General features: G+C 47.0%; 1 protein-coding gene across 2 annotated transcripts in view; it reads right to left on the bottom strand.

The window, feature by feature from the left end:
* Positions 1–3813: 3813 nt before the first annotated feature.
* ABL2 (ABL proto-oncogene 2, non-receptor tyrosine kinase) overlaps positions 3814–25309 on the bottom strand; it is a 42057-nt gene continuing 20561 nt past the window's right edge. Inside the window, exons 1-11 of one of the 2 annotated variants that reach the window (XM_054285719.1) lie at positions 19796–19901; positions 16189–16359; positions 15177–15472; positions 13707–13979; positions 12899–12983; positions 11144–11321; positions 10394–10578; positions 9979–10131; positions 9070–9159; positions 7736–7909; positions 3814–7245 (exon numbers count right to left, since the gene is read on the bottom strand). In XM_054285719.1, coding sequence (XP_054141694.1) covers positions 5549–7245; positions 7736–7909; positions 9070–9159; positions 9979–10131; positions 10394–10578; positions 11144–11321; positions 12899–12983; positions 13707–13979; positions 15177–15472; positions 16189–16359; positions 19796–19901 — 3408 coding nt within the window. In that variant the 3' untranslated portion in view covers positions 3814–5548. Of the gene's footprint in view, positions 7246–7735; positions 7910–9069; positions 9160–9978; positions 10132–10393; positions 10579–11143; positions 11322–12898; positions 12984–13706; positions 13980–15176; positions 15473–16188; positions 16360–19795; positions 19902–25309 lie in introns of those variants that run through there. The other variant, XM_054285718.1, reaches the window with a different exon arrangement.

Raw genomic sequence — 25309 nt, 5'->3', positions numbered from 1 at the left:
AGGACACCAGCCACCCCCACGGGGGACCTTTGGTCTATTTTAAGCCCTGACCCATTTTGTGGTGCCAGTGATGAGCAGTGTGGCCTCTGGGGAGGAGTGACCAGACAGACACGTCCAGGCCCTGCAGCCTCCGAGTCCCTGCTTCCCTCCAGGCTCTGTTACCTGAGGAGGGGCCACAGCCCCAGGCAGGGATGAGCCTGCTGCTCTCCCACTGCTCAGCCAGTGCAGCTGCCTTAACCCAGCTGTGTGGAACAGACCCTGGGGCTGTGCCAGGGGGGTGATCAGGCATTTCTGACACTGGGCTTATGGTTAATCTCAGGTGTTAGAAACCTGGGCACCATCGGGGTGATGCCTCCAGCTGGGGCAGGGACGCTGCTGCCTCACAGGACACAGCTCAGCTTGTGTTTGGTCACCTGGGCAGAAGTTTAGCAAGCTGTGTGCTGAAGGTGAGTGGCCTAAAGGTTGTGTGTGCAAGCCAGGATAAGCCAGGATTTTTCCTGAATGTCAAGAAGTGTTCAGCTGGGTTAGGCTGCCCCAGGCTGGGGTGGCAGGAGGTCACTGGGGACGGGTTTGAGGGAGGGCATGGAGCAGCTCTGGCTGTGGCTGCTGAGGGAGGTGGGGGTGACACTGACAAGGGCAAGGCCAGAGCTGCACTCTGCTGGGTCACCTGTGTGTGTGTCACACCTGGGTGAGCTCTGATCAGCCCCAAACAGCAACAGCTGCTCTCTGACCATGCCAAGGCAACAGTTTGGGTCTAAAATAAAGATACTGCTTTTTCTGCAACCTGCTGGAATTAAATTCTCTCTTTTTTAATGGTTTTTCCACCCAAATGAAAGAGCTTCTGGTTAGGACTGAGCAGTTTCAAATATTCATTGAGGGGAAAAAAAAAAAACCCCAGCATCTACTCAAGTGGTTTTTGCCAATAAAATATTGCAACCTTTATTTAAAACAAAATGCAAATTGGCAAAACTTTGTGGAACGACAGGCAAAGAGGCCCTTCCAAGGCCTTATTTACATCAAGTTTAACACTGTTCGCAGTTCACAGTCAGACGATAGTGAGAGAATTAAATTAGAAAAACAACCAAAATATATTACAATAACAATTAAAAAACAAAAACAGTTGACAACACTGCTAAGAGTGATTGGTGATTAACGTGATTCATTTCAATCCATTCCTGCCTTCAACGAGTTCACTACCGATACAAACAGTGCCATGTGAGCCCAGCAGGCTCCACCTCCCGTGCACAACAGACACGTGGGAAAGGAAGAACGACCTCCTTTGGTACAGACATTGCTTAGCCTGGAGCTGGGAGAAACAAGTCAGTGTCCCAGAGCCTCCTGGGACCTGCTACCAGAGAATGGGCTGAGGCCTTTGTTCCACACTCCAGGGAGGGGCAGCACCACCCCAGCAGCCTCCACACATGCTGCAGTTCCCTTGAAGTGTCCCTGCCAGCTCCTGGTGGGCAGCAGGGCTGAGCTGAGTGTGTCCCAGAGAAGGCAGCAGCCTGATGGCTTTGGAAGCACCATCCTGGGGAGTCACTGGTGCCTGTCAGTGCTGTGGATGCCCCGCAGGCCACGCCTGCCTCAGGTGAGTGGTAGGACACGAGGGTTGGGGTTGCTCTGTGGCTGCAGTGTGACCCACCCACACCCCAGCCTGGTGGGGAGGGGCTGCTCTGTCTCCACTGTGGGGTTTGGCTCCCTGTGCCCCACAAGTCCCCCAAAGCACCCTGACAGATGTCAGCCCTCGTGTTTGGCCGTGTCTCACAGACACAGGGCCAGTGGCACCCAGGACAAAGTCCTGAGGAGGACAAGCACAGCCTCCCTGCTGTGCCATCAGCAATGCTGCTCCCTTCAGTTCCCCTTTCCCACTGGCTGAATCTGGTGCAGTCCCAAGACCCAGACTCGTAGCTCAGCCTCACCCTGCCCACACTAATGAAGAACATGACTAAATCAAGTGCACCACTTTGGGGTTAGGAGGGGTGTACAGTGCAGGAAGAAGAGAGAATTGCACCTGTGAGTCAGCTGATTCCCACAGGGGTAGGAAGAGAAAGTGCCCCCCCTGAGCTCACTCTGTGCTTTGTGCTTGGCAGCAGCAGGCCCGCGGGTGCCTTCCCCATGGCAAAGACAACTGCTTTAAATTCTGGCCCACAGCAGTGCAAGAGAGCCAGCCCAGCTCCAGCTGTGCCCCACAGCAGTCTGACAGTGCTGGGGAGAAGAAACAATGGGACTTCTGCCTTGTCCCCTGCCCCAAACCATGGAGCAGGAAGTGCTCTTCACTGGGACAAATAATGGGGTTTGTTCCTTTGCACATTTGGTGCCAGGCTGAAAGCAGAGAATTGGCCACAGTGGAGACCTTTAAGGCTGAAGAGAAAGGCAGACCTAGCTAAAGGGAGAGGGAATGGTAGAAGTCTTAGAAGCAGCAGTGGAAGCAAAGACAACAGGATGGTGATTTACAGCAGAACCAGTTTTCCCAGATTCCTTTTGCTATCCCGCCAGAGGGCAGGGCAGCATTGCAGTTTGGGAATAAAACACCCTAGGGCAGCAGAAGTCCCAGCAATCCCACAGCCTTCAATTCAGGGGGAAAAAACCTGTCAAGTCAGCACTACCTCTGCCACAATCTGCCCACCTGATGTTAGATGATAGGTGAGGGCAGGGAAAACACTTCCCATGAGAGTGACAATCCCCAAATTCCACCAGCCTTTGATTTTGACCCAGAGGAGGGGTCAGAACTAAACACTCCTGTGTGGGGCACAGGGGTTGTAGAGTCTCTGTGCTTGGAGATGCCCAAAAGCTGCCTGGACATGGTCCTCACAGGTGACTCTTGGTGGCCCTGCTTGGGGAGTGTTTGGACCAGGTGACCTCCAAAGTTCCCTCCAACCTCAGCCATTCTGTCACTCTGGAAAAGCAGCTGGATGCTGCCCTGTCCCACTGCCCATCTCTGCTGCAGGGGCAAGGAGAAAATGGGGCACCTGAAAGGAAGTGGGGATGGCCCACAGTGTTCATTGGGACACAGCTGCTTTCTTCTGCAAGAGGGGAGTTCTAGTAGTTAGAAATTCCATATTGCTATTCTACCACTTTTGCTGTAGCTTTTCTGGAAGACTGGCATTTAGGAAAAAAAAAAAAAAGGTTTATTTCAAAATGCTCATCAGAACTGGGCTAAACTTTAAAATTCTTTCCCCTGGGATCCCTTCAGTTCCAGCCCATTTGTCCCAGGCTGAGCAGCAGTACAACCATGGAACCATGTGATGGCCTGCCAGCATGACCTGCCCTTCTGCCCCCAAGGGAAGAGAGTCCCCCCACCTTCTAAACGCTTCTGATTGTTTGACAGGCCCTGTGAAGCAATGCCACAAGCCACCTTCCCTTGGCAGGTCACCTTTCCCAAGGCAGTCAGTTGGGATGCACACCTTCCATGAAGATGGCTGAAAGAGATAAGGTAAACCACAAAAGCCCTCAGTAAAGTCTAGGAGATAAGGGGTTGGTGCTCTGCCTGTGGAGAGCCTTGGGACATCTCAGGGCTGCAGGGATCAGGAATTGCCAGCACAAGGGGTTGCTTGGTTCTTTCCCCCCCAGCACTTCCCTTCCTGGGCCAGAAGCTCACTGGTCCACTGTACCTCACATGCTGCTCCTCTGCTGTGCCTCCACACACCCTGAAACAACTGTGCTTAGCTCAGACAGAAATGAAATGAGGATTCTCAGCACATTTCTAAAGATTTTTCCAGGCCTGTCTCATGCTCTGTGGATAATGGGGGGACACTTGCTGAGACACCCAGCCTTCTTTCAAGCACCACCACGTGCTTCTAGACAGAAACAAAGTGCCCATCCTCTAAAGTCACACCCGTGCCACAGCTCCACTCTAAATGCTCAGACTGAAAGCAGCACAGCCACACTTCAAAAACAAGTTTAGAAAGCGTTTTAACAAAAAAAAATAAAGGCTTAAGGTGCAAAGCAAGCAAGACCCTCTATCACCAGCAGTGTGCAGTGAGCAGCAGCATGCAGGAAGGTGTATTTGGAGCCAGGTTTCAGGCCTGTTTCCCTTCCTCTCACAAACCAGCAGCTGAGCTCTTCCTACTTGCCAGTACATTCACACCTTGGGGAGCTGTGCATAGACACAGAGCAGCTTTTTGAGGCCACAACAGTCTGCAAACAGCACCAGGACCCAGGATGACATTGCCAACAACTCAGCTGCTCTCATTCTGGGGTTGTTAGAAGGCATCAGAGACCCACTGGGAGCCCTTCAAGGCAGAGCCACAGCTTTTGTTGCCATGCCTCAGGCACAGCAGTGCACAGGTTATGTGCACATTCCCTACACCACAGTGTAGGATTCTGGTCTAGCCTTTAAAATAAGGGAACAAATCCATGGAGATACCTGTGGTGTTTCCTGTGTGCTGCCATACTTTATCACCTTGGGATGCAGAGAAGCTTGTGAGACAGCAAACACCAGAACAAATCCCAGGAACCTGGCAGTGTGAAGGGTAAGGGACAGGTGCAGGGAATCCTGCAGCAGGAAGGACACATGGTGGGCAGGCTGGGCTGTACTTTGTGGTTCTCCAGCTGGCCCTGCAGTGCTGTGACTGCTAAAGGAATGTGGAGAACAGCCAGGGGGGCAGAGGCTCTGCCTTACCTACCATGGGTCCTCATGGTGATCACACTGAACTGGGGGTAAATGTGGTAACAAGTTAAAAACAATCTAGAGCTTCAGAAAAGGAACAACCCACCCACCCCAACAACAACACTGGCAAGTTGTGCAAGAGCCCCAAACTACTCAAAAATGACCATCAAGCAGCACCTGTGCTAGACCACTAGAAATAGGTATCAGCTGAGTGAAGGCTGTGTGGTGGGAAGGGGAATTCCAGTGGTAAGTCTGCCCAGCATCCCTGACTCTTCCAATACAATGACAATGAGAACGTGGTGGATGAGGTGGACAGGAGGGAAAAGGGACAGTTTCATATATTAACTAATCTTGCAGTTCTCACTACAGCAGCAACAGTGCTGTGGAAGTTAAGCCATCCAGACCAGTGCATCCACCTCCAGCAGCTCTGAATACTGTCAGTGCATTAGACCTTTCCCCCAGCTGTACATGACCCCCTCTGGAGCTGCTCTGCCCTTGGTACCAGCAGAGCCCCAGTGCCTTTCCTTGGCCTTGACAGGACAGCAGAGCACAGGTGAGAGCAGCCAGGGTGGGATCTGTGCAGCCAGGCAGCTGCAGCCAGCCCAGGGCTCTGGCTGTCACCACCAACCTGCCCAGAGGGAGAACCTGCCGTGGGTTCTCCTGCCTCTCCAGGGGAGGAGAGGGAACTTTCTTTCCCTTGCCATACCAAGCTGATCAGCCTGACTAGGTAGGGACAGATCCTTGATGTTCTGCCCCTTACAGCTTTAATCTACCCTCTCCATCCCCAATTTTTTGAGATGAACCTGTAAACGTGAGGAGAACTCAGTGATCTGAGGTACTTCACATACTCAAGTATCAGTCTTTCCTTTTGAAAGCATCAGTACAGAAAAACAGTCCCGCCCTCCCCGTGTGTGTTTCTCTTACCCAGACTGACAGTAGCTACCTTTGCACCACATCACTGATTTCTTGGACACATGACAATAAGTTATTAAGGACGGGGTTCGCCCCGTGGACGCCGGCGGCCGTCGAGGACACCTGCAGCTCCTGCAGGCTGAGTTCCAGTTTGCTCACGGCTTCCCGGAAGGCGAATTTGTTGCGCGTGTGGGGGATGCAGTCCACGTAGCCTGAGCAGTAATCCAGCAGCTGGTGCCCCGTGTCCACCAGCTGGCTGTTGGGCGTGGGCTCGGCGATGGCGCTGGACAGGAGATCGGCGCACTCCAGCAGCGCCTCCTTGCTGATCTTGTCCGCGGGGATTTTCTCGGCCGCCTGCTTGGTCTTTCTCAGCGCTACCTTGGCGCCGGCCGTGCCGTTGGCCATTTTCACTGGGGAGGTGGAAGACGTTGACAGAGGCACTTGGGGCGGAGGCATCACGGGCCTCCCGGATTTTCCACCGACAGGTGCTGCTGCTGCTGCTGCCTTCTTACTCCCTTCGCTGGGTTCCAGTCCGTGCTGCGCTCCCGCCGCGCCGCTCAGCTCTTCTGCTGCGTCCGAGCAGGCAGCCGGCTGCTGGAGGAGCCGCGTCACCGGTGGTGGAGGTGGAGCACACTTTGGTTTTACCCGTCTGGGCCGGTCCCTGTCGCCGGAAGAAGTGACCTGATGCTCAGATAAGAGCTTAAATTTATTACCCTGAGAGTCTGTGCCAATGAGCTGCACGTCTGCTGGAGTGTGTTTTAGAGTGGGTGAGATTAGGACTGGCACTTTGTGGTTATGAGTGGTTGGAAGTATTGCTGCAGCCTTTACCGGAGATGACCACCCCGGCCTCTCGCCATCCTCAAGGGCCCCTTGTCGTGGGCCGCTGTTTTTTTCCTTGCCCTTAGGAGCTGCCACCAGCCCCGGACCCTCCTTTTCTTCCGACGCGGAGGGAGTTCGAAAAGGGAGCGCTGTGGCACCCCTTGGCAAGAGTTTTGCTTTTGGTCTCTCTCTGGTCAAAGAAGGGCCTTCTTCAAACCTTTTGGCAATCAGGTCACTGGCCCTCTCTGTGCTCTCATCGGGCTGGGAGGAGGTGGACACAGTCCGTTCCAGCTGAATTTTTGACCTCTGGGAATTTCTGGGAAGGGTCATTGCCATCCTATCCTGCTCTGGAAGCCCTGAGGACATGGAAGATGTAGAGTTTGACCTTGGAAAAGGCTTTGAAGCTTCTTCATTGCCAGTGGGTTTTCCTGCTCGCAAACCCAGCGTCTTTTTAATCAAGCGTGGCGTGAAGAAGCCAGTGATGCCCGACCACCCTCCACCAGTGCTCACAGCCCCAGCACTGCTGGGCCCAGTGCCCTCCTCGCTGTAGAAGGTCCTCTGCACAAAGCCCCCTCCGTAGCACTTGGGGGGAGCCAGGCTCGTGTCCTGCTGTGCTGGAGCAAAGGAGAACCCGTCCACGTGCTGCAAGGAGGCCACAGAGGAAAAGTTACCCGTCAGCTCGTATTTCTTGTGGGGCTGGTTCTCCATCTCCCGGAAGGAGCTGCTGCGCTTGGGAGGCGTGGGAGCATTCCTTTTCTTCATGAAGGAGCTGAAGAAGCCCCCTTTCCTGTCCCTGGTGAACGTGGTCTCTTTGGCATCCTCCAGGAGGCTGCTGGGGGACTTGTCCCTCTGCTTGCGGGGCAGCGCGGGGGACCCGCCTGCTGGCTGTGTGCTTCTGATGAAACCTGGCCAGGAGAGACAGGTGTCAATCTGGACAATCTATTTCCATTTCCACCTCCCTGTCCTGCACTGGGTTTTACAGGCCTGGTGTATTTACCTGCCCAGGTGCTGCAGAGATAGAGTGAGGGAGGAAGCAAGCACTTGTATTTTATCTTTTCTTTACTTTTTTCCTGTATCTGACTTGTCTGTTGTCTATACTGAGAAGACCACTTTGGAAAGAGATCAGAAAAGAGCTGTTTTTTTCTTTCAGTTTATTGCTCCCTTCCCATAACTTTCTGCTCCTTTCCAAACACCCTAAGTATAGGAGAAAATCTCTTGCTGCATTGTTAACTTCAGTTTTGAAGCTGTCATTTAAAAAAGAGCAGCAAAACTGAAATGCAAAGAAAAAAAATACAATGGGATTTACTAAAAGAACATTGAAAAAACTACTTGCTAGTAAATAATTCACACAGCAGCACAAAGCATGCCCATGTCAGGTTGTTCTTTGTTTCACACCTGGTGCTGAGCTGGATGCTGAGTGCTCCACAGTGTCCTGTGCTCCCTCAATGTTCTCCTTGTTCTCTGCCTGCTTCTTCAGGGTCCTTGTCTTGGAGGGGAGCATGGGTAAGCGGGGCAGGTAAGGAACTATGGATGAGGATGAGGCTGTTCTTCCAAGCTCCTCTGCTACCTCTGTAAGGAAAAAATGGGAATAATCAAAACAGAGACCAGCAAAGGAAGAGTCAAAAAAAACAATCTGGGTCTTTTCATGGAAGAGATCCATGACTGAGTAATACATAATTTATGGATTTAGTCTTTGTTCAAGTCTAGAAGTATTTAGGGTCAGATGTTTTTCCTAACAATTTCAAACTCATTTATACCTTTATAAATTCAGGAAAAAAAAAACAAGAGTGGTAGGATCTGTACCAGGGGTCTATTAAAGGCTGCTCAAGAGCTAAAGGCAGCACTGGATGCATTTGCCTGTCTTTAATCAAGGTGCCTCCTACTGATGCACCCCCAAAGTTGTGTCCTCCCTGGATCTGGGTCTAAGCTGCTTTGCTTGTGGCAAAGCACTGCATCCTCCTAGATGAAGAAATAAAGATTGCATGTCAACAATAGGTCAACAAAAAGAAAACAAACACAGAAAAAACCCCAAACCTCCTGGCCACACCCAGCTTGGCATTTGTGTGGCCACTGAATGTGTCTATTATAGGTCCTCACTGGTAAAATTCCATCTGGTGTCTTTTTGCTGTAGCAGGGAAGTTGATGGATCAGCTGCATATTTAATTTAAAAATTGAGCAGAATGCTCTGACATTTCTGCTTGTCTGCTGAATAGTATCACATTCCTCACCAGTATTTACCTCCTGGTAGATTATATTTCAGACTTGAGCTGCACAGATTTGCTCCTAGAAGTAGCTAAGCAGAAAATCCAGAGATTAAAGCACACTTTGTTAAAAGTGGAGGCTGGTAGAATAATATTTCATGACCTAATTGCTGCAGTCAGCAAGGGACTGTGATATGCATACATCTTTCTCCATCACTTACTATTCCTCACTCTTCAGCCTGGAAAACAAGAGATTTCCTCTGATAGAGGAGACAATATTCTTTAAATCAGCTCTTTGGCATTTACTGCTCAAATGAAATTACACTGTTCCCTGCACTGGCATGTGTCTGAATTTTATTCAGTATTTGTGAAACAAGTTATTTATCCCAATTATGGCTAAAAGAATAAGGGATGGAGCTCCATTTCAACCCCACTGCCAGCAGATGAGCCTTAAGGGCCCATGCATGAGACACAGCACTCTGGGGATAACCTCCAGTGCTCCAGGAAGAAAACAGCAGCAGCTCTCACCCTCTGAGATGCTCGAGTCGTGGAACATGGTTTCAAAAGCCTGGTGGGTCTCAGCAAAGGAAGGTCGGTCTGGTGGGTTCCACTTCCAGCCTGCAATGCCACAAAGCAGAGTAAGTCTCAGTGCCTGAAAAAGGGAGATGAACTTTTCTTCTGTCCAAGCAGACAGAAAGTTGTCACACTCTGACCCACTGTTAAACAGGCTTGAGAGTCATTCACAGGTGCTGATTCATGGCAGCAGTTAGCACCATACTGATCCTCACAAACAAATCATGAGAAGGAACCAATTCTAAAATCCCAGCTCTCTGCCAACTCTACAGGTTTTTCTGATCTCCCCATCCCCCTTTCTGAATTGTTTGGGCAAAGGACAATTCTGTATTTGCTACCCTGGCTGCTTGGACTGAACACATCTAGCCCAGCCACAGATAACTGAGTATGTAAAGCTTCAGGCACCATCCTGCTCCCATGCTCTTAATATCTCAGGCAGACCCTTCCAAAAGGAGGATGTGTGGATCCTCTGGGGGAAAGAGGAGGAGAGTGCCTTAATCCTAGATGGAGCTTGGGAAGTTAGAGAAGAGTATCATAATGAAAAATGTAATTTCTGCAGTTGGAAATCTGCACTAGAAGGATGTATTCCGGAAGCACTGTCCGCTGGTATCACCACAAGGTCTGGAAAGTGACTGGCATTCTGCTTGTTTCGCATTATGACCATATGAATTCCCAGCTTTTTGGCTTTTGTCAACTTCCTTAAGGTTTTTTAAGCAGTAATATCCTTCATCATTCCCCACCTTCTTTGTTTCATAACTGAAGTCCACTCTAACTTTGACATGCTGAGGATCAGGTATTGCTGTTAATTCCAGATTCCTCCCACCTTCCCAGGCTTTGCCCCCACAACTGGAAGAAGATACTCACATGCCCTCATCAGCTCATACACCTTGGGAGGGCACCCCTCTGGCTGCTCCATCCGATAGCCCTTTTCCAGCAGATCATACACCTGAGAGAGGTCAATGCCTGGGTATGGTGACATCCCATAGGTAGCAATTTCCCATAACAGCACCCCAAAGGCTGCAAAAGGAGGAAAGCAAAATTCCTGGTCATAAGTCTGCCCTATTGTTGTTCATTACTCTGTGGCCTTCCTTGCAGGTATTTCAGGCCAGTCTACGTGGAGATATCACATGCTAAAGATGGTATTGATTCATGAAGTTCTGGCCTGGCATGTGACTGTCTTCACAAGGGTTTCTGCCCAGGCCAGAAAGCAAGTTTTGCCTGGGCTGGCAGAAAAAAATAAAACGAACAAGAAAAGGGCACTGAAGGTGAGTTTTCTTACCCCACACATCTGATTTGATTGAAAAGGTGTTGTAAGCCAGGCTCTCAGGAGCTGTCCATTTGATTGGGAACTTGGCCCCAGCATGGGCTGTGTAGGTATCACCAGTCATCAGTCGGCTTAGGCCAAAGTCAGCCACCTTCACCACGTGGTTTTCTCCAACCAAGCAGTTCCGTGCTGCCAGGTCCCTGTACAAAGGAACAAAGGACACCACTGCAGCAGGAGCAGGGCTTCAGAATGCACTTCTGGGGCCCTGCTCCCCTGGATCAGGAAGTGCTCTCTGTATACAGCAGGTAAAGGCAAGGTGAGCTTTGCCCTGAACAGTGTCAGAAACTGAGTGGATTTATTCTTAGGAGCAATGAGGTAAATCTGGATTAGGATTAACTTTTTAAATTCCATTAAATTTTCAGTAATGGTGGCTGTTATGGTGTCAAGGATAGGATGGGATCAGCAGCTCATCACACACTGGTAACAGGTTTATGGCACGGCTTTATCTACATTTCAACAGGACTTTGGGTGGGCACTGTCTGCACACAGGTGTTGCCAGGCAGTTGGGCACAAGATTGCTATGAAAGTCGTGGGGAAAATCTGCTGCAAGACAGTACTGAAGCCACCAGAGCCCCTGGATGAGCCAGTGTGAATCCCAGCTGTGGCAGAAACCTCCCCAAGAGCTGGAATTCCCAGCCCATCATTCTGGTGGCCTGTTTATCACCGCACTCTGAAACTGCACCAGCTCAACACGACCTCCCCCACCTGTGGATGAAGTTCTTCTTCTCCAGGTACTCCATGGCAGAGGAGATCTGGGTGGCCATGTAGAGCAGCACGACAGCGCTGACCTCCTCGCGGTTGCACTCGCGCAGGTAGTCCAGCAGGTTCCCGTAGGGCATGTACTCTGTCACGATGTAAAACGGGGGCTCCAGGGTGCACACACCTGCAGGGAGCAGCAGGTGAATAGAGCTTCCCTTCCTCACCACTGCTCCTGATTCAACACTGCATTTTGTACCACTGAGTGATCCTCTGGGAAAGTGAAGACTTCCATGCACCCAGGTCAGTGCAGCCCAGACTCAGGGCTTCTGTCTGTTTTTCTCTCCATCCACTTTATGGCTAGAGGGAAACATGTCTATGAAAGCACCACTATTGCTATCTAATATTCATGAAGCAGTAGTTCTGCTCTTTGAAAGGTTACAGAATGAAAAAAGAGGAATTATGAACACACAGTTAGCTTTTCTTCCCTTCTCTGCCTCCACAAAGCTGAAGAGTGGCCAACTGGAAGCAGGTACCTGTCAGCTGGCAGGATTTCCAGGCTGAAATGTCACTACAGAGTAATGTGAGGCACTCCCATGTGCTGGGTAGGGAATCAGCACGGTGGGACCTGCTCCTAGAGCAGCATTCTCACACATTCCTGGGATGACTCCTTGCTACAGTCACTGTAAAAAGCATGTAAAGGCGGAGGAGGAGGGCAACAGGATACTCTTGTCACAGCTCTGGGATCCCCCTGCAGCTCTTTACACATTCAGGAGTAAAGCACTGTGCACCAGAAAGAGTAAAAATGCACCTCTCATTTGGTGACAAATCTCTGAGCTGCTGCTCCTGGAACCAGACAGGACTGGCACACAATTTCATCTGTGCCCTGTTTTTAAAGTGGGTACAGAACAGTTGCCATTAGTAAAAGCCTTCACATTCTTCACATTTCTCCTTTCATCCTAGGCTTGGCTTGACAGCTCTGCTTCTGAAAGTGCCAGAAATCCAGAGGCAATTAAACACTAGTAAAGGTTTAGGGTGTCTCCCTAAGAATCTTTGTGCATGTGGATTTGACAGCTATGCAAACTATTTAATAATGATCATCATATCATGCATCTGCCAGTGAGACAACAGGGCACAGTCACCATGTAAAGCCTGTGGATTTTTTCCAGTCCTGGGTTGTTAGATCTCATGTACTTATTTGGTGATACAGAGTTCCTCACAGCAACAGCAATCTGGTGTCTTCTGCCTAATTATGGACTAATTTGTTCTTTTCAATGCAGCCTTTTCTGTAAAAGTCTCTGATTTGAGAAGTATGGAGAATGGTATTTGTTGTGCTTCCAACAGAATTTTTCCTTTCACTTTGAATTTTCTTACAATTCTCTCCTGTTCTCTCAGAAAAATAAACCACAGAAAATTATTCTGTAAATCTGATTTAACAGAGCAGAGAAGGAATCTGAACCCTGGAGCCTGTGAAGGCCAAGGACACAAAGCAGCAAGAGGCTGATATTACAAACTTTTATGTAACAGTCGTGCCTCAACAGCAAAGTTGTCTACTAATGTAAGTGACTGTATTTGATGTTTTATTTAAAATTAGTGTCTCTTAGCTCCAGTATTACATAAAGCTGTCAAAAATACCACCCCATAACCTGACCTGATTCATAAAGTTACATAAATACAGAAAAGCTGCCACTGCATTTAAACCAGGCAAGTTTCTGCCAAAATGAAGACTAAGTAAGAACACAAAGAGCAAGGCATTTCACTCACCTAACAACTGTACTAGATTTGGGTGCTTGATCTCCTTCATCACAGCAGCTTCCTTCAAGAACTCTTCCACCTCCATGGTATCTTCCTAGACAGACAGAGAGGCAAAAGAAGGGAACATTTATTCTCAAGACCAAGGTCTGGTTAACACATCCTGGTTGAATATAAATGATGGCATCTTTGTCTCCATTCTCCTGTTTTGGCTTTTACCAAAGCAAACTGTACCAGCCCTGAACAGCTGCCTGGCTGTCCTGCAGATGATCTGCAGTACCCTGGCAGGGCCAGGCTTGCCCATTTGGTGTTGTGGTTGGTGAGAGGAAGACTCTCAGGATCACTGACTTTGTTCCCCTGTATACTATAAGAATTAACTTATTCAGGTCACTTAGAATTGCAGTTGTTAATGTTGAAACAAACAAGGTTTTGAAAAGGAAGAGAAATGGAGAGGCTGAATTTCTTCAGGAGTGGAGGACAGCTTATAGAAGGTATTTTCTACATCCTTGATTTCTTAAAGCCTCCACAGGTCCTCTGGAGGAAGGGAAGTTGGGTTTGTAACCATTTCTATTGGTCTGACTTGGACATGCAGCCCCTGCTGGGCCAAAATTCCAATTTGTTTCTAAGCCATGTGCACTGGTGTAAATTTGATGGGGTCACTTTGATCTGCAAAGCTACTCCCAAGCAGGGATTTTATGCCGAGCAGCACACTCCATCCTCTGATGTTCATATCATGAGGTGTAGTTGAGAACATTCCAATTTCCTTACTCATGTCATAAACAGTGACCAAATGAACAGTGCCCAGAATGTGAGAACTCACCTTTAACGTTTTCACAGCCACTGTGAGATTGTATTTCTTCCAGACCCCCACGTAGACCTCTCCATACTGCCCTCCCCCGAGCTTGTGCTTCATGGTGATGTCGGTGCGCTCCATCTCCCACTTGTCATGGATGGGGGACACCCCGTACACCGTGGGCTTATTGCACTTGGGGGCTGGGTAATGCAGGGTTGTCACCAGGCCATCTGCCACCGTGGAGTGATGGTGCACCAGCTCTGCCAGCGTGCTGAAACGGCTTTCTGCTGTCACATAGACCTGCAAAGCAAGAAACAGGAACCTGCTTAAATGAAGGCAGCTGCAAGTTTTCAGTAACGTTGGAAAACAGGTACAAACATTCTAATTTTTTTCTTAATCAGAAAACCAGGACTTTAAAATATTTGTTCTCTTCCTGTTGGGCAAATAACTATTAATCTATGGGATTTTTACCTGCAGAAGGCAACTACATGTAAGCCATCACTTAAGAGCTGTGTCAGTTCTTGTGACAAAATGTCTCCTGCCTCATGCTTTACAGGACTAGAAGCTGGAATTCTTAGGTCTCTCAACACAACATGCCACTACTTCATCTTGGTTAAAAATCCTGACTTACTGTCCTAGGGTGATGTTATGATGCTTGTATCCCCATTCATGTGTTCTGTTTATGCTGTGCCTTCAAGACTGGCTCTGAAGAGTGAAAGTTTTGTTTTGGTTTTGCTATCAGCCACTCCCCCATGGCTGGCAGGACACACAGACAGGGCAGTACATGATGCTGCTTTTGCTTTTTGCTTGGCTTTTTGCTTTGCTCTTGCTCCTGCTTTGCTCTTGCTTTTTCTTCCTGCTCATTAGTTAGCTAAACAGTTTAGCTAAACAGTCCAGATTTTTCCTGGACTGTTTCTCCTTTCCTTTTTTTGGACCTACTCAAACCTGCTCCAGACTGGGACCTGGGAACACCGAGAGTTTGCACCTTGTGGCTGCAGCAGCTGCCCAGAGGGACTGATAACAGAGCGACCATCTTTTTCAGAGCAGTGAAAGAGTTTTGTCACCTGGTATTGTTCATTTTGTGTGCTGGGGGGTGCTTTGCCTGTTAAATAAACAGGTTCTTTCTTTCCCCTTCTCTCTGAGGAATCCTTCCCAAACCGGTTGCAGGGAGGGGCCATGTGGGTTTGCTTTCTGGAGGGGCACCCTTTGGAGGTTTTCTCCCAAATTTGCCCTAAATCAGGACATTTACCAAAGCTTTGCTGCTTCTAAAGGGATCAGTGGGAGGCTATCCCCACCTCCAACCACAGCTGCCTTGCTACCCAGCTACTTTCAGCCCCGACAAGAACTGTCTGCACTTCTTCCAAAGTGCTTTTTGGGGAGTCACGACCAAACCCTTGGCACACGTGTTCTTTTATATTAATCCTGGATCTCCAACTTGAGATTCTGCAAGATGCTATCTCCATCTCCTCTCCCCACAGCACTGCCAGAGGTGCTCACCTTGCCATCTGAGGTGGTGTTGATCCTGTAGTGGTACACACGTCCCTCGTACCTGAGCGAGATGGACAGCTGGCCCGGGCTGCTCTCGCTCTCCCGCACCAGGAAGCTGCCATTGATGAGGCTGCTGAGCAGGTACTCGGCGGCGCTGCGGGACACGGGCCCGTGGTACCACGAGTGCTTCTCCAGGCTGTTCACTGGTGTGATGTAGTTGCTTGGAACCCAGCCCTGCCCGTTCTTTGAACGTACCTCACTCCATTCACCATTCTGGTTGTAACCCAGGACTCGCAACTTCTCACCTGAGACCAGAAAGGAAAAACCGAAATAAGCACAGTGCAAGCTCCTGGGTCTTCTTGAGGGAGAAACTCAGCACAAGTTGAGCCTGGGTTTGTAGCTTAACAAAAGAAATCATCTTCTAAATAAACTGCTACATAAAGGCATTTATGAAGCAAAGGCTCAGACAGAATACCTAGGATACTGTTCACTGATTTAGTGCAGTAGATGAACTCAGAAAGCTTCTCGTATCCAGCTTATTAGAATAGGAAGACTTTATTTTCTTGGAGGGCTGAGGTTTGTTTTCTTGAAGCTTTAAATGCCATATGATTTAACAGTTCTGACATATGTACTCACCAGAATCAGAAAGTGTCTGCGCAAGCTCAATTCTTGATTCTGCCCCCAGCTGAAATTGCCGAGTTCTGTTACCATCTATGATGTACCCATTTCCCTCTGCCCTTCCTACAGCAGGTACCTCACAGGGCCAGTGATGTGGGGAGCTGGCACAGGAGAGGACTGGATTCTGCCTGTCCCAGCAGAACTGCCCAGCAGGTGTCCCTCTGGCACCATGAGGGACGGGCTGTCTGCTTCCCACCACTGCTGTAGGGAACCACCTTCTCTAAGTGCACTATTCCCATTCTCTAAGTGCAGTACTCCCATTCCTGTCCAGGCAGGGATTCCATTTCCTGATCTCTGTAGCTAAGTTTTCAAGCCCACAGGTGCTCTGCACTCCCACTGTTACCTTTGGTGATGCTGAGTGTGTTGTCACCACTTGCTACAAAATCGTAAAGTGCAACAAAGAGATTGGGGTCGCTCTCAGTGGCTCCAAGCAGGTTCTCCTTGGAGCTCCACCTGATGGCTTCGTTCAGTGCCTGGGGCTCGACGTCGCAGCCGTAGGGGCGGTGCAGGGCCTCTGGGGAAAGGAAAGGACAGGGTAGGGAATCACTTTGTGTACAGCTCTAATCATTTCCCTTCCTGAGCTGGAAGGTGGCCACAAGGATCATCCAGTCCAACTCCTGGAGAAGGTGGTTTAACTGCTATAAGCCAAATAACAAGCTATGTATATAAAATTTCTATTTAATATTTGTTATATATCTACACCTGTAGGTGCACAACTAAAAGCACTTTTTAAAATTACATGAAGTAGTGAAGAAAACCTTTCAATCACAAAATGTTATTGTTTCTGTGGTGGACACAGCCTGGATCTGAAACCAGCATTACAAATACAAGTAAGAGTGAATTATGGCACAAATGAGATGTGTAAGCTGGGATAGTAACTGGTTCAGTATTAACAGGAATGACAGTGATTTGTAATACATTTCAAGACTGTGCAAACAGAAGTGGAAAACTGACAGGAGCAGGGACAGAAGGCAGTACAGGTGATGCTGGGTATTTAGCAGCAGCATTTCTGTTTCACTGTTTCAATGGACAACTGATGCAAACTTGTCACTACAAGGGAGTGGGGGGAGGAATCAGACATGTTTTAGCAACAAAAGAAAAAAGTCCCTACAGTTCTTGTGATGATTAAAACTAATCCAAATCCACAGGGGTTTAGGAAGAACTGTAGTAAGAAGCAAAACTGTGAACACTTCATGCTAATGCTATGTCAAGACCATCACTGGCTTTCCAACTCATGGAGAGGTTTTCCAGGAACATGTACTAGAGTAAATGTCAATATTAAGAAAAGAAAGTGATGGTGTGGTTTCATACACAAGGGCTGCTCAAGGGAACAACAACATACGGAGGTGTAAAGTTAAATACTTATTAAAGTTATATACTTTTTCTCTGACAGCAAAGATCTAAGTCCCTGTCCCAATATCTATTTCTGAATTCTCTAGTTGAACTTACTTAGAGAAATGCATACTGCAAAGAGATTTTACTAAATGCACTAAACATAAAAAGTTCTCTCTAAAAAAATCAGAGGCTTTCTTTGCTTTACAGTCATTGGTTTGGCCCATTTCTGATGGCTGAGAATTCAGGCTTGGGAAGTTTTTAAGCAGACACTGCCAGAGAATGTGTGTATGGCTACACCTGTCCCCTTCTCCACAGGCCCCTGAGATTTACACTCATGAGCAAAAGCTGCTCTGTAAGGCACTTCAAAAAGAAACAAAGAGCTCAAATGCAGCACAGGATAGGAAAACTGGGAAGTCAGTGAGACACAAAACAGGAAGAAGCCTGTGCCATGTATCAGGCACAGTAATGTGCCTAATCTGTGTCACAGGCCAGAGCTCAAGCCTGGAAAATGAGGACTATGGGGGGGTTCCAGCCTATAATGTAATTTTTTAACTGTACTGTAGGTATATGAGAAAGTAAGCGGTTGAGGTTTGCTCTGTTTCCATTTTCAACTTTGCCAAATAGCTTTTGACTGCATTTCTGGTAATTATTCAGAGTTCTATTTCTTGCATAACCTGCTCATCTTGCAATTCCTTAATAACCTAAAAGTAGCCTCCTGTCAAGGTTCTCCTAGCACAAAAAGAAGAACCTACAGACTAAGGCACCAAAATGTCAGTTCCTTGATTGCACTGCCTGCAGATGCAATATTCACACACACTTCTTATTCCTAACTTTCAACTGCAATTAGCTTTACAAGATGTTAACCCATCAGGCTGGAAGCTATCAAGGAAAATAAGAAATCCCAATGCTCAGCCACCTACATTACAGCATGGCTGCCAACATCCCACTGTATTTTCTTGGGACTGGATGTGTGTATATTCAGCTCCATGAAAGAACAGCAGTTCCTAAATCCAGCTCTCTTTATGGAGTAAAAATACTATTTAATTAAATAATACATTCTTTATGCTCCTACAGTGACTTGTGTTATGAGTGTTTCAATGCTTGAAGCAAAGTCAAATGTGCTGTATGAGAACCCTGACTTATACATCTCTGCTAGAGAGCAAACACAAAAGTAGGCATTTTCCAAAAAATACCCAACCTTTCAGCTCCAAAATAACGATGTTAATTACCTTCTTACTTTAAATTACATATCTGCCAACCAGTGAAAAGCTTTAAACAAAAATATAGCATTTATTCTAAGTCAAAGCATCCTTTAAGTTTCCTTCTCCAGCCAGAAAAGCTCACACATTGAGCAGCCAAGCCCAAAGTTAAGTGTTCATCCATGCAGCCATGGATAGCCTGGAGCACCCCAGGGCCAGCCCAGCTCCAGAGGTGCTGCAGCAAGCCCTGTGCCCAGCTGAGCCCACTGCAAGGTGAAGCCAGCAGAAATGTCACCTGCTCAGCACCAGAGCTCTGCCCACATGGAAACGTGTGGGGCTGTGCTGGACTGGCAGTGGGGAATCAAAGCAGATGTGGGACTCTTAGCCCTTTCTTGGGAATGCCTGGGAGGCTGGCACAAGTTCTTAACACCCATTTGATGAACAAAAAAGCCAGCAGAAGGTAATGTTTGATGAGAAGCTTCAATCACTTAGCTACAGTGCTTACCTAAAAATCTCATTACCTAAAAATCAAATGCTTTTAAGAGTTCACGTCTCACTAACTTCCTTTACTTGTTAGAGTGACCTGTATGCTTAAATAACTGGAAAGGTTACCCAACACCTACAGGGGTTTTTACCAGGATACAAAAGTATTTCTTGCAGGTTATAATTCCATACCAGCCCACGCTGTTCCATACAGTGTGGTATCTACACCATCCATCACAGATAGAAATATGATCACCACAGAGATAACCAAAGCATGCCACCAATGGTGCCCCTCCAGCTGAACAGTTTGTGAGCTCAGTCCGCACCAAAAGTCAGGAAATGAGCTGGGAAATTCCATTTTATATCAGCTCCTTTTCAAGGCTGACCATAAATCTTATATTATCACCTTCATTTCCTATGCAATGGAAAACTTACATCATCACCTAGTGAACAAGTAATACACAGTCACACAAGGAGGTCATGCTTCATCCATCTCCTTCCTTTCCTTTATTCCCATAATACAATTTGCTTCTCTCCGGATATGAAAGCTTTCCTATCCAGCCACCATGTCAGGGGTGCTTTGTCCCCCACCTTTGCTGCAAACACCCCAAGTACCAATCTCTTTGGTCTCAAACACTATCATTACCAATCTCTTTGGTCTCAGAGCAGGAGGCAGAATATGCTAAATTTTAAATTTCAGAGTCACATTAGGTGCTGAAGTGGTCTCTATTTCTGAAATGCTATATAACTGCTCATAGAAAAGAAGCATTTCACTAATCCTAAAATCCCAAAAAAAGCTGGCAATCTCACACCTGCCTGTGGCTGGCTTAGTACTACAAGACAAAGACAAACTTGAAAGGACCTCATCCTCCTTGAAGCACTTGGAAAAACACAGGAAAGGGACAGGACAGGATCCCACCCCGAGCATCCTACCTGTGAAGCTCACACTGGGTTCAGAGGTGCCCTCGCTGAGGCAGCAGAGCAGTCTGCCCTCCTTGCCATAGCTGCTGGACTGGAACAGGACTGTCCCCACACTCATTTTCTGTGCTGCTCAGAGAGCAAAGAGGCTGCCTGGCACCACGAGGCTGAGCACAAGGGCTCCACACACAGCAGTCACTGCCAGCAAGGCCAGGGGCCAAGGGGAAAGGAAGTGTTTCCAGGCAGGCAGAGCAGAGACTGGGAAAATCAGAGCCTGGGCTAACTGGTTATTAACTGGATGGGAGGGTGGAGCTTTCCAGGACTGCTCAACACACAGAGGATGTGGGGACTGGACTGCAAGTTGAAACAACTTTGAGATGAGCTGGAGAGACAGAGTTTTGTTCCACTATGAGTTAGGTAACAAAGTGTTTGGGAAGAAAGCAAACAGTTTCCTTGGAGAAATTCCTTTGCACAAATTACAAGATCAACAGATCACCCATTAAGGGGACCGCCCAGATTGATTCACTTTTCCACTCCACATACCACTGCTGGAGCTCTACTTACAGGAATCAACAGCAAAGGATGTTGGTGAAAATCCACATCTTGGAGAGGTACAAACACTGAGCACATGAATGCTCTTGGACATGTCAAGAACTCAGAAAGACACAGAAAGCAAGGCCAGCACAGTGCACCCCATCTGAGCTGCACATTTGCTGATTCAATAACACTTGGGGCAGTTTCCACAAGGGCCCCATCAAATTACCTCTCAAACCCCCCAGATTGGTTGATGAATTCTTTAAAAGCCCTGGTTTTCTAGTAGAGCTGCCTTATGGCAGGACAGGCTCCTTCCTGGTCATGGAAGGGTTAACAAACCAGCACTCACCAGGGCAGTCTCACACCTGGGAGGGTGGTGGGCCTGCAGAGGGCTATAAAAGGGAGCAGGGAAAGGGAAGTCTGGTTTAGGCTTTTGTAGGGGGAGAGGAGCTGCTGCAGTCCAGTGAGCCAAGAAAGCTGCACTTCCATGATCTGTGAACTTCGCCTTCTGTGATGGGGCAGCTGCACTGTGTGATGGCGATTCAAACCAGACTAAAGGTAAGCAAGCAGGCTTATTCCGAATATCTGTGTTTTGTAAGGTTGTGAATGTTGTAAAAGTGTATATAGAACTGTGGAGATGCTGTGATGATGAGGAGTTGCCTTTCCCATATTGCTTCTGATAAGAGTGATTTCCCCTGCAACCAACAACTGACATTTGGAAAACTAACTAGGACATAGTGGAAAACTAACTAGGCAAAGAATTAGCTTAGGACACCTGAATACTGCTGTTCCTAAAGTTCTGATAAGGGGCTGACCTCTTTTGTTCCTCTTCCAAAACCAAGCTCAGTAAAACCTGCAGCATGCTACCCATGGTCAGAGGTTGAGACTCCTTTACTTGAGAGCTCCTAGGCTTTCTCTCTTTTCATCTTTGTTTTGCTTCTTGAAGTTTATTGTTTTCTCAGTTTGCATTTGCTCCAAGTATTCTGAATTACACTGGCATTTGTACTAAGCTTAGCATATCTGTTGATACACAAAGAATAATCAGAATTTGTAGAGAAAGCCAGCACAACTTCAGAAAGACATGGATGAGCTTTGTGACAATCACCCTTACCTAAAACAGTACCAGGAAAGGGCAAGCTATGTATGGATTTGTGGCTAGATTAGTCTCAGCTGTGACACTTACTAACCTTAGCTAAAATAACTCATTTACTTCTTAGTTAAAGTACAAGGGATGAGTAATTGGTATTTCAAACAAAGCAGGATTAGCAGGAAGTTAAATTGGATTAATAATGTATTTTGCACATATCCCTACTTACCCCATCAATTTTAGCCTCTGTCAGAAGAGTCTGTAGCCACAGCCTAATGGGTGGCTGGTGTGCTAAGAGCTCCTGATGGGAACCATGTAGTTGCCAGCAGTGGCATTATTGGTGAGAAACATTTTGCCTGTAAGTCTCCTGCAGCAGAGTAATTCTGAGCCTACACTCTTTCCAGGCACCCTCCTGAAGGTGCTCACCAGCAGAAGGGACACAGAGTACACAGCAGTTCATAAGGTCCTGTCAAATGCACCCAGCCAGAATAAAACCAAGCATCTTTCTGCCTTCTAGATAGCCATTCTCTCTCTTAAAACTGATTTTCCTAGATAGATATTTTACACAACAGGCCGTCACTTTGACACCTGCATCCACCACATCTGCATCCTGTTCCTGTGCTCTTCACAGTAAGTGCATGACATAAAATCTTAATTCTGGCACACTCTACTTCCTCAGTGGAAGAATCCACCTTTCAGGCACAGCAGTTCTTCCCAGCTCTTTACCCTATTCCCTGTGGTGCCCTTCAAAGCTGTTTCCTGAGAGTGGTTACCCTTCCTGTACAACTTAAGTCATCCATTTAGAAGCATTTTTCTAGTTCTTCCAGCAGTGGGGAAAAGTTGAATAAAAGGAAATCTTGCTGACTATGCTACTTGGTAATGTATAGTTCAGGGAGCTTCTAGAAAACTTGCTATACTCTGAATTTCAACATCTCTTAATCAAAGAAAATAATGTGTTAACGAAAATACAGCCCTGAAATTGATTTGGTGTTGTTTGCCATAGGCCAAAGTGACTGGTTTGTCAATGGAAGGAAAGAGACAAGGAGGTTTATGGGGCAAATACTGGTTATTGCATACAGCCTTAATCTGATATATTATACAACAAAACCACAGGGTGTAGACTTGTGTGTATTTTTTCACATAGGGACAACTCAAACACAAAGCCACCAAGATCCCTGAACATGCCACATATTTTATTTTCACTCTTGAGTCCTTAAACTAAACACCAATAAATTATGTAGGATGCAGTTTTACAGACAGACACATTTTATTTTCTTACTTTTAAGACCACCAAACAACAGGCATTGGTCATCAACTCATGGAAAGTAGACCATCAAGTACTTAATAAGTGCTGGTATAATTGGTATTTTCCACTGCACCTTCAAAACATACATCACATACAAAACATTACACCACTGGACCTTCAGATCTTTAACTGGCTTCTTAGTGGGAGGATTTCTGCCTTAATGAATACAAGGAAACAAAACTGATAACACAGCAGCAAGTGGGTTTCCTATTTTGCTGACATGATTGGAACAGTATCAAGTTCTACAGCAGCTTTGTTTCTGAAGCCAAGTCTCAGTGCTTCCTGCTAACCAAAAATACTCAAGACAAGTTACACACTGAAAAGCAACCAGTGCTGAACAGGCCAAGTTTCTGCTGTCTAATAATGTGGTAGTATTGAAGCAGACCTATGAACTTCCTTTACCCTGGAACAGACTGCAGCCTTCACCTAAATGGACCACCTAGATTTTCTGCTGACATCCCTGTGGCCAGGCAAAACACTGGTTAGAAGGGGTCAGACAGCTCACATATGGCCTTGGTCAAATGCAGGCACTACCTAAATGCCATTCCTAGGTGTTCCTCTGCTGCAAGCAACCAGACTCTTAATAATGTGGTTTGCTAGAGCCAAGCACAGACCCATAGTTAGTCCTGGGGCCTCCCACAGAGTGGGGCAAGGTTGAAGTATTGTAAACAACCCACTGAGGAAAGCCAAGAAATACAGCTCCAAGCCAAGAACTCGGGATGGGCAAGGAGTAGGTTTCTATTTATGGTACCAGGCTGGGAGAGACAGAAAGGGAGGAGATTTCAGAGTCAGTGACAAAATTGCATCATGAACAGCTCACATCATATAAAAAGAAATAGTTCAAGCTGGCAGCACTGTCATGCCTCAATTATCAAAATATATCTGACATAGATAAAAGGGATCTTTGTTTTCAGGTGAGAAACACATGGAGAAAGAGATCTCTACATGATTCATCCCTTGCAAACAGATTAATTTTGCAACATGATGAAGTGCTGATATGAAACAGGGGTTAAAGTGGTTGGTCTTTGCCTAGGAGAGGGGCTTCTTGGCTAGCTTAATACAGAAATCCAAGGGAAGACAAGGTTTTGGGATTTGGTGTTACTGAATCTAATTGGTAAAAGGAGAGAGAGATATTGATCTCAATTGATTTAGTTCGACCAATGTATGAAGAATTCAAAACATTGTCTGTCTACCTGAACATTACAAGGGGTTAGCTGTGTTAAGATTTTAGAAAAACTGCATGTCTTCTGTTTCTCTGGTTATTAATGCAATCAGAGGTGTCCCTCAGCCCATTTCTTCGCTTAGATGTCCATGCCATATTTCTCCCATTATCAACATAATGCAGTGCTTCCCTATTTCTTCCCCAGCTAATTTCTGGTGAAGTAGCTTTTTGGTGCAGAATCCAGTAGGAAATAAATCAAGCTTAAACTCCCAAGCCTTCATTTGAAAATCTTCATTCCTTGAAACCAAGATGCATCAATTTCTTCATAGTTCAAAGTATAGGCTGTGACTGAACCATCCACAGCAGCATTTGGTAGCTCTGCTGTTTTAAGAGAGAATTTTGAAGTAGATGAAGTATAGATCATGTTCAGTACAATACTATTATCCAAATAGTCTCGCTCTCATCACCTCTAAGATCTTCACAGAACTCTGTCAGGAAAGCAATTCTGGTAAGTGCAGCCAGCAAAATGATGCAGGGGTTTGGAAGCATTTACAAAGCACTTTAGGGTGAGGCTCCCATGTGAGCTGTACCTAGCAGCTGTCAGAAGGTAGAACAGCTGTATCACAGGTATTGGGAATGGTCAGAAGCACCAGACCAGACACAGTTCAAGTCTGACTTCTTTAAATGGGTCTCTGGATGAGGAACCGAAACCCAACAGCACAGCAGATAAGGAAAACACCTTTTCCTTTCCTGAAGAGAGATTTTAATGTAATTAAAATTAAATACAAAGAGGTTCTTAGAACAAAAAACTACAAATGTAACCCTTGTGCAAAACTGTGAATACTGTATCCAAGTGTTTGTTCCCTTAATTCCCAAGGATTTGCTCAGCTCCTATAGAGGCAGTCAGCTTTGCAACTGCAAGAGTCTAGAAACAAGCAGAGAGCAGCAAGTATAAATGCTCTGTACCACATACCTCCTTCCATTGAGTACTGAAGCTCCAGTCTCTTCCTCTGAATGCTGCCCACAGCAGACAGCAACTACTGCCACAATGTCAGAGTTAGGGAAAGCAGTGCTATGAAGGGACACAGGTTTCAAAGCTAACTGGGAAACTGTAGATCAAAAGTGTGTCTGACATTCTTCCTCTGTCCTGGCAAGTTCCAGTAAACCTCTCCAGTGTGAAGGGTGAGGAGGATTAGGTCACCCAGTCCTGCTCCAGGAAAGGTGGGATGGCCAAATACACGACAGCTTACAGCAAGTCATTTAGCACTATTTTAAATCAGTACCTTGGGAGAGAAGTTGCTTAATGGGGATTACACTTCACTGCAACAGAATTCCTGGGGAGTTGCTACTACTGGCCACATCAAAGCCAGATATTATCTACTTCTAAGCAAATCACATGGGTACTTATTTACACACAGTGCAACACAAACACTTGCAGTA

The sequence above is a fragment of the Melozone crissalis genome, unplaced genomic scaffold (assembly GCF_028551555.1).
Source record: "Melozone crissalis strain CALT ecotype California unplaced genomic scaffold, PUWL_Pcris_2 ptg000045l_1, whole genome shotgun sequence".
NCBI classification, from domain to species: domain Eukaryota; kingdom Metazoa; phylum Chordata; class Aves; order Passeriformes; family Passerellidae; genus Melozone; species Melozone crissalis.
The sequence above is the reverse complement of the archived record's forward strand: the minus strand, read 5'-3'. Positions and strand labels throughout refer to the sequence as shown.